The sequence below is a fragment of the Tachysurus vachellii genome, chromosome 6, assembly GCF_030014155.1.
Source record: "Tachysurus vachellii isolate PV-2020 chromosome 6, HZAU_Pvac_v1, whole genome shotgun sequence".
Taxonomy (NCBI): domain Eukaryota; kingdom Metazoa; phylum Chordata; class Actinopteri; order Siluriformes; family Bagridae; genus Tachysurus; species Tachysurus vachellii.
The window spans coordinates 15,805,555-15,814,439 of record NC_083465.1 but is presented as its reverse complement, the minus strand read 5'-3'; the positions used below and the strand labels follow the sequence as shown (position 1 = coordinate 15,814,439).

Sequence of the window (8,885 nt, the reverse complement as noted above, 5' to 3'; positions counted from 1 at the left end):
AGGGTTTAATCAGAGTCCAGCCAAGTCACAAAGTCTTCTGCACGACTCATTATCAGCTACATGTACCGTGTTTCCTGCTCTGGATGCAGCTCTAATGGAAGTCTATGGCAGACAAGACATGACTCCAGAGGAACTGAGAGCAGAAACATGCACGCATACACAGACCCAGACACATACAACTGAAGCCATATTAATTATGTAGAAGTACACATTTATAATGCCAGCATGTGGACTAGTACTGAAACTGACCCAGCTGAGAGCTCAGTTCCCCCTTCACTATTGCCAATTCGACACAGCGTAATTGAGAATGACTATATCTTATAACAGTTCAGTGCTTAAGATGAGGTAAAGTTAACTAGTCAGAAGCAAGCCACAGATTACAAAGAGAAAATAATTCAGCTGTACAGGGATTCTATTTTACATGTGATATTCATTAAAATTCATCAATGAAAACAGTTCACTGACAAGGTGGCAAAGTGTCAGATACACTGGCAATAACTCTAACATAAATGCACACAATAAACCAAAGATATGATTCGAGCTTCCTCTTCCACATAAAGAAATGAATAAATAACTAAACAAATTAATAAAATTAAATAAAACACTGAAACCAAACACTTCAATGGGCTGTGGAACAGATATTTGCCAGCTTGTAAGTGATACTGAATCTAATTAGCTCACAGGGCTACTACACCATAATAAATATTTGAATGAGAATATAGAGGCAGACATGACTTCAAAAGAATTGTGGACAGACCCATTAGCATTTAAAACATTTTACTTTAACATTAAACAACATAACATCATTGAAAAGGGTGAAAACTGGCTATTTGAGCATTATAAATGATGTTTTTTTTTGTGTTTGCAATCCCTGCTGAAAATCTGTGATGAAACTACTAGCCATCTCTAGCTGTTGTCATATTATTTTCCCTTGAATAAACTAATCAATAAATGTTAGACTTGCCTTACTGTAAGTTCCCTTTCTTGTTTTAGTAGCAATCTCTTTCTTTTCTACCAGCTTTTTAAAGAAATCCACAATTTAAGTAGCCTTGAACTGTTTTAGCTGGTAACCTGGGTTTTTTTTCACCAGGAAATCAGTTGCCATGGTTCTCTGGAGATTACAGTATTTAACTATCACCGTTGTTTACACTTACCATGGCCTTTTTTTAACGTTTATTTGTTTTCACATCAACATGGTGAACTGACAGGTGCCGGGGAAAACCTAATAAGTTAAGTTAAAATAAATAAATAAATAAATAAATAAATAAACAAACAAACAAACAAGCATATCAAAAAATCGCCTGCAATTATTTATAACGACATAAAATCTCACCATTTAACAGCTCGCCTGCAGCACGAGCGAGTGTTTACTTTTAACAGGAAATGATGTCATATATTTTTAAACAATCCACGGCGCGCTGGGTTAAGACATTGTTTTCTTGAAGCAAAATATAATAAATAACCTGCTGTTTCAGCTAAACGGATTCATCTGCAGCTCTCCTGCGCTCATTTCGGTAAGTTTAACAAATCTTGAGAAACGATATGTTTATTTGTTTTGCTTGTGTTATAGCAGGTTTATGAAGCTAAGCGTTAACAGCTAACTCGAGCTAGTTTAGCTATTAGCTAAACAAGTCAACCTACTGTAAATCAGTTTAGCGTTCATTTCACTTTAATATTGAATATTGTTAAGTAGTTGTGTGCATCAGAAATGCAGACTGTACTACAGAAATGACCAGGTTATGTTTCCACTCCTGACCAGTTAGCTAGCATTGCAGCTACACTGTGAGCCAGGGGGGGTGTTGATCAAAACAAAAGGCAAAATAAAGCTCATGCTCGCCATTAGTAGGCCTGCAGCCAGAACTGGAGACATAAACACAACACGGACACGACATCAAATGTATTTTCCAAATATTTCCACATGTATATTTCAAGTCAAAATTCCAGTTGCAAGCGACGAGCCAACTAGAAAACATCATCTTTTTTGTGCACTACAGATTGACTCTTTCACTGTTTAGCATTTTCGTAAACATAAACCAAATCATAAACTAAAAAAAAAAACATGAAGCCAAAGGTTAGCATGTCAGTGTGTCAATGAATATTAAATGCAACTATAGTTCTGTGCTAAACGTTTTGTTTTTAAACTGACCTAAAGTGGGAAACTCACATCAACAGCACTGTAAAAAAAAAAAAAAAAAATGGCCCAACAGCTCTGCATCTCATTCTGTTCTATTCCAGTCCATCATCTATAGCACAATTGTACATACAGTTTATTGATTTTTTTCAATTAATCTTTTTATTTTTTTGTCTATTTATATTTACATACATATGGGTATTTTTATTTACTTTTTTTATTATTATTTTCATCTTATTTTTATTGTCTGTGTGTTGTTGATGTCTCTGTGTACTGGAGTAATACGCATTACACTAAAACAAATTCATTGTATGCGAAAGCAAACTTGGCAATAAAGCTCATTCGATTCTTATTCTGATTTTTATTTTCCAAGTAGAAATACTCTACTGTTGAGCAAACGCTGATCTGAGCTTTGTATATTTGACTGCTTGTTGGCGAGTAACAGGATGGAGCTTCAGAAGATTATTCATGATGCACTGCATGACTTTGTCCGGTCGCACATACCACATGCAGATCTAAGGTAAGTTGGCAATCTTTCACCACCCGAATACAATCTTAAACACCGTAAGAGATGCAACGTATTGGGGCATTTGTGTTAAAATTTCTTTCATTTTTTTTCTCTTAGCACACTGGATGATGTACTGCTTTCCTACATCACTGGTATGCTGGAAGATTTGGGCTCCCAATCAAGCGTTGAAGAAAACTTTGATGTTGAGGTTTTTGTTGAGATGCTTGAAGCTTATATTCCAGGCTTTTCCAGCATTGATTGGTAAATAACGTTGTTGCTGTGTTGTATGCTCTGATTGCACCTATGTTATGATTAAATGAACTACACTGCAAAACAGTAATAACCATTAGGCATATGTCTCTGGAGGTGTGTTTAACTATGCAATAAACTTTTTCCCCTAGTGTTCAGATCTGTGAAATGATGTTTAGCTTGGCCTCGAAATTGGCCTCGGCACGGAACGAAGGTAATTTAGCTTTAAGCGCTGTTTTTTTTTTTGTTTGTTTGTTTGCTTTTTTTGGTCGATTGAATTAAGCATACAAGAATTCAGAAGATGACTACTGAACTTCTTATATGTTCAGTTCTTCTGAGATCATAGCCTGTCTGAGTTTATACTATTTGTTAATAACTATGAATACTGCCTGTTTCAGGGTCTTTTGCATTTAAGCCAGAAGAAGGGAATTGTTCCTTGACTCCTGCTACAGAGCAAAGAGTCCCCATGCAAAAGACACAAAGCCAGTCATCACATGTAGAGGGAGCCACAGCCAAGGTATTAACTCACATCTGAGTTTGCAGCTCTCTGTCCACTCTGCCTTTCCATTTCTTTATATAAATTTAAAATTATAAAATTATATAATTATATAAAAATATAAAATTATATAATATAATTTTGTGTCTCTCCAGGATCCTGTTTGCAGAATTTTTATGTAACTAGCAGATGAACTATTTTGATTTTTGAATTGATTGAAGGTCATAGCAAGGTCAAATATTTGAACTAGATTTGCTTTAATAGTTTCCTTCATATCTCAAGTATATTTAAGGAATTTCTGGCTTACAGATTAACAAGAAGTAGTAGAAATTTTGGAGGAAAAGGCAATCCTGTCGACACTGCCGGCATTGAGTTCGACTTGTTTTAAGCAACTAAGCTAGTTGCTAAGATAGTGAAATATAGTGCTGTGAGGAAAGTGATCATGTTAATAAAGGTAGAACGCATCTAACATTAAAGTAGTGAAAAAAGTTTACATTGTTTGTTTGTAAAAGAGACAATAATTTGAATTATTTTTCTGTTTTCTAATTTGCAGTTCTATGTAACAATTAATCACATCTGTATGTGTTTGTGTTTGTATTAGGTAAGCACTTCAGAGTGGGATGAACAGGAACAGCACCTTCTGGAGATGTTTCCTAAGTGTAGCGTGACAGAAGCCAGAAGTGCGTTATCTATTGCTAAAGGAGACATGGAGGAAGCTGTTCGACTCATCATAGAGGGAGATGTGCAGCTCAATCCCGCCCCGCCCCTCAGCGTGAGTAAACCAACCATGGTGAAGCTTGATTTGTCTTAGGAAATAGAAAAAACTCACCAAGAACAGTGGCCCATATGTGTCTTGAAAACTGTGCCCCAAGATGAATAAATGAAAAAGTAAATGTATTGCCTGAACCATTATCTGGTTGTACATGCATTGTTTCTTTTTTTCTAGGGAAGCCAGGGGAAGACTGTTTCTGCACAGGCTGATAAGAAGCTTAAAGCAAATATTTTGGAAAAGTGAGTAACTTTTCTAAATTGCTAACTTTACTAATAGTTATGATGTTAGCTTGTAAGAGCCAACATATGTTTTGCTTTATAAGCGTGTTATTATTTAATTAATTTATAAAGACTCCTAGACCTTTCGAGCCACATACACCAAAATCGTATATGTCGTAGATCCTAGTTTGTTGCTATTACTTTTCTAAGCGATCTAAATCCCAGAATTCCTGGTACAGAATCACAAAGTGGCCTTTTTTTCCTTAGAAACCCATTCAAAAAAATTGGATGTTTATAACTCGGCAAGCTTTTGAGCGACTTATACCGAACTTGGCCAGCTCCTTTAGGCCGTTACTCTGGATGAAGTTTTAATTTGGGGTACTGAAGGGCCTTTTGGTTTTCCTGTAGTAGACGATCGAATATCCCAAAAGTTCCAGAATTCTTAAAATCTAAAAATTAATGGCGTAATTTTTAAAATTCCTCTAAGCTCTCTTTCACACCCAGCGTGCACAGAGCTCAGACACTTCTCTCCTGCTCTCCTAGTGACTGTAGATGTAAAGGAGACTCTCAATAGATGTGACTATTCACTCCACCCTATCAATCCAATGATTCCAAAAGTATTGGCACTCAGTCAATACATTTACCACACCTCTATCTATCTATTGATTCATTCCACATTAAGAATTGTATGTATTGTACTATGTAGTATAATATTAAGTAGAATCCCAAAATGACTGCAGTATTCACATGAAATGTCCAAACCTTTCCTGGCCACTTAGCTCCAAAAGTATTGGCACCCCAACGGGTATTCTGGTGATACCACATCATACCACGTGAAGCCACATGCAGCCCCACCCACAAATTAAGCGGATCGCAGAATTAAAACAACATGGATATGTGACACATAAAAACACTCAGCACAATGAGGGGAACTGCCTCATGAGTATTCTTCTGACATCCCCTGATGTCACGTGCAACCCTGCCCCCAAAGTATGCGGATTCAAACCCTCGCTAGCCACTCAGCTCCAAAAGTATTGGCACCCCAACAGGTGACTACCCTTGACACCATGTGACATCACGTGTAGCCCCGCCCCCAAATTAAATGGAATCACAGAATACTTGCTTTGTCAATCCAACATCAGAGTTTGTCGTGACAAACTTTACAAATCTATTTTTTTTTGTTTGCATGTTTTACTTGGAGAGTTAAATAAATGAAGTTATATATATTTTATGTTCAGATTTATGTTTAGATTTTATAATTGAGTATCTTAGAATTTATGTGCTTTTCTATTGTACACTACACCAGTCACTTTTGATCGCCATGTCTATTGTTTTGTATGCCTGATTATATGCTTGTATTTTCTTGTCTGTTACTGTAGAAAGCATTTTTCTTCTTCTATACTAAACATATAAAGAAAACAGACAAAAGTGAATACGTCCATTTTCTTTCAGATACATGTTGATAGATAGCGAGGAAGATAAGAGAATACACAGACCATTCGTTCCAAAAGATGTGAGTCTCCTTTTCATGTGTGAGAGTGAGTGTGTACATGCTTGTGAAGAAAGTATAATACATAATGTAGATGTTTGCACTACATGTCTGATGGGATGATTTATCTCTTATAGGCTCCAAAGAAGTTGGTGCGTTACCATAGCAATCAAGTGGTGACTACCAAGGGAGAGCGCTACCATCTGGTCAAGAAAGATGAAACGGAGGACATGAAAAAGACTTATGTTAGCCTCAAACCAGCACGCAAATACCGCTTTCATTGATGATCTTTGTACAATTACACATCTGGTTTTTACATTTTATTTAAGATGGGTGTGATTTGGGCAGGATGTGAGCTTTAAATTGAGGTCATATTTTTGGCCAACACCAGTTCTGTTTCACTCCTGACTGCCAAGGGTGGTTAAACGTGTGTGTTTTTTTATGTTTCGAGACCTTCCAGAGTTGCATAGTGGAAGCTACCCCTCATTTTTTCTTTTTCATGTGCATGAAATTGTCCACTTCTCAGCTTATGACTGCAGCCAGGGCTACAGGTGACTTGCTCTCCAGTGTTCGTGACGGCCACCTCTCATTTTCTTCTACCACACTAAGTTTACTTCTTGTGTATTATGAGTAGTTTTCATATTGTACTAGTGTTACTACTGTGTATCACTCACTGCACTGATTTATACCCTAAAATAGGTCACAGTCCATACCAAACTACCAGGCCACTATTCTGTAAGGATAGGAAGTTGTTTTTGACCCCAGACATGTTGACGTAACCCATTAAACCAGCAGATTTAGTGCCTCGTTCAGAGATGAATCTGGCCCAAGCCCTGTAGTGTACACGGCTTGCCTGCTGCGAATACCCACATCTAGAAATGGCTGATAAGCACAATAAAAAGCCCATTAAGCAATCTGAGCTGCTCTTTAAATGAATTAACAACTTTGCAAGCAGATGTGACTCTGCCAAAATCAGCTATTGAGCAGCTGAGACAGTACAACTCATAGTCTCTCTTTTTTTTAATAAATAAAATGTCAGTCCTTACAGTCTACTGACCAGTCATGATTTTTTGTTCGTTATCAGGGGAGCGCAAAGAAGCTGTGACTATCCTGAGCTGGAGGCCAACTTGCTAGATATAACTTAAGCTAAAAAGAGTTTTAGAATTACATGCTCTGGCAATAAGCTCACTTTGCATGAGTTGTTGACCAGATGATTTTGGAGTGACCTTGTGGTTGAATCTAGGATTTCTACTTGAGTTCATATAACCCAATTGTTGGATTGGTGGACTGACCTTGCCACCTTCAGTGAGGGTGAGCCTGCTAGCTTTGGTTTCTACACGCACTACAGTATTGTTGGTAAAAACGGGTCATAAACTCCTGATTATTAGAGAAAAGACACCCCTGTTGTAAACATCTAGGCTCACGGGTTGGTGGACATCATATTATTCCCCCTAAAACGGCTGGACATCCATCCACGGTTGTTATGTGGCACTCGACTAGGAAGGTCTCTTCATCTATGGGCGTTATTTCAAGACTACTCCTGGAAGTCTGTGCTGCTGTTACTACCAGGACAGCACCATGCACCTTCTCTAGGTTGTACAGTGTGACACTAGAGGTGTGAGTGCCAGGCTTATCTCTGAGCACTACTGAGGACAGTCTTGTATATTGAAAACGTATTTGCTAGCCAGATGATTCCCACCCCTGGTGTTTAGGTGGGTTGAACTAGAATCTAGTTACATATATAACTGCTTCTATGAATCCCAGTCAAACCGCAAGATTCTTTGTCAATTGTAAATAATGAGTAGTTTCGAGTAGGTAAAGATCAGTAGGTATTATGGCTATATTTATTGTAAACTCTGCATCGTGTATCCCTATGTGACTTTGTACAGTGCTGGCCTGTGAGTCTACATGTTCAAGAAGGCCACAAGATGTTTCCCACTGCCCCTAGTGGTTATCCAGGGTTCATATATACACAAGAGTATGTTCGGGGCAGTGTATGTTGGGCATGCAGTTTAAAATCTGATTATGTGGTAATGAAATATTTTAGTCTGTAATACATGCTGCTAAATGGTTGTTCTGTTCTAAAAACAAACAGGACGACAGTTTCTGCCTCAAGCAGATTTAATGTCTAAAGGAAAAATGTTACACACTGCATTTTTGCTCCTGATAAAAACATTTTACAATGTCTAAAAATTTCATTTTATTAATTTTTGTAGTTTTAATTCTTTTGACTTTTGAGCAATTTACACCGGATCTGTATATTAATTCTGCTCTTCTTTGTTAGAAGTGTTATGTACTTTGGTGCTTACAGGTCTGCATGGTTTCCATGTAATTCATGTTCACTGTTCATAGTAGTACAGGAACCCTGGTGTATTAACATTTGTTACAAGATGTCATTTGTGCTCAGGTTATGAAGTTCCTCAAGAAGATGAAATCCACTAACTGCACTGCACAACTGTTCAAACATGTCAAAATCTTTATTTTATTTTTGCTGTATGATTAACATAAAAATATGTAAACTTTGTCAGGTGTATTTTTGGCTGGATGTGTTTCATTCATTCGTTCATTTTCTACCGCTTATCCGAACTATCTCGGGTCACGGGGAGCCTGTGCCTATCTCAGGCGTCATCGGGCATCAAGGCAGGATACACTCTGGACGGAGTGCCAACCCATCGCAGGGCACACACACACACTCATTCACTCACGCAATCACACACAACGGACAATTTTCAACCTACCATGCATGTCTTTGGACCGGGGGAGGAAACCGGAGTACCCGGAGGAAACCCCGAGGCACGGGGAGAACACGCAAACTCCACACACACAAGGTGGAGGCGGGAATCGAACCTCGACCCTGGAGGTGTGAGGCGAACGTGCTAACCACTAAGCTACCGTGCCCCCTGGATGTGTTTTATCATTCTAAATTTACATCACTTTTTTTATGTCCACACTTGTCATGTAACATGAGTTGTGGAACAGTTGGCTGAGCTGAGCTTTGAAAAGGTGCCGTGTTTTTCAGCAG

The 8,885-nt window shown here is 38.0% G+C and overlaps 1 protein-coding gene across 3 annotated transcripts; it reads left to right on the top strand.

The window, feature by feature from the left end:
* The first annotated feature begins 1,358 nt into the window (after window positions 1-1,358).
* cuedc2 (CUE domain containing 2) lies at window positions 1,359-8,382 on the top strand. Of its 3 annotated transcripts, none has more exons than XM_060872532.1 (9): window positions 1,359-1,514; window positions 2,577-2,651; window positions 2,757-2,900; window positions 3,041-3,102; window positions 3,287-3,405; window positions 3,986-4,156; window positions 4,331-4,395; window positions 5,827-5,887; window positions 6,001-8,382. In XM_060872532.1, exons 2-9 carry the CDS (start codon window positions 2,578-2,580, stop codon window positions 6,145-6,147), a joined length of 843 nt encoding a protein of 280 aa, XP_060728515.1. In that variant the 5' UTR covers window positions 1,359-1,514; window position 2,577; the 3' UTR covers window positions 6,148-8,382. The 3 variants fall into 3 exon arrangements, with proteins under 3 accessions (XP_060728515.1, XP_060728516.1, XP_060728517.1); XM_060872533.1 differs by having other exon boundaries at window positions 1,376-1,514; window positions 2,508-2,651; XM_060872534.1 differs by having other exon boundaries at window positions 1,376-1,514; window positions 2,505-2,651.
* Window positions 8,383-8,885: the final 503 nt, after the last annotated feature.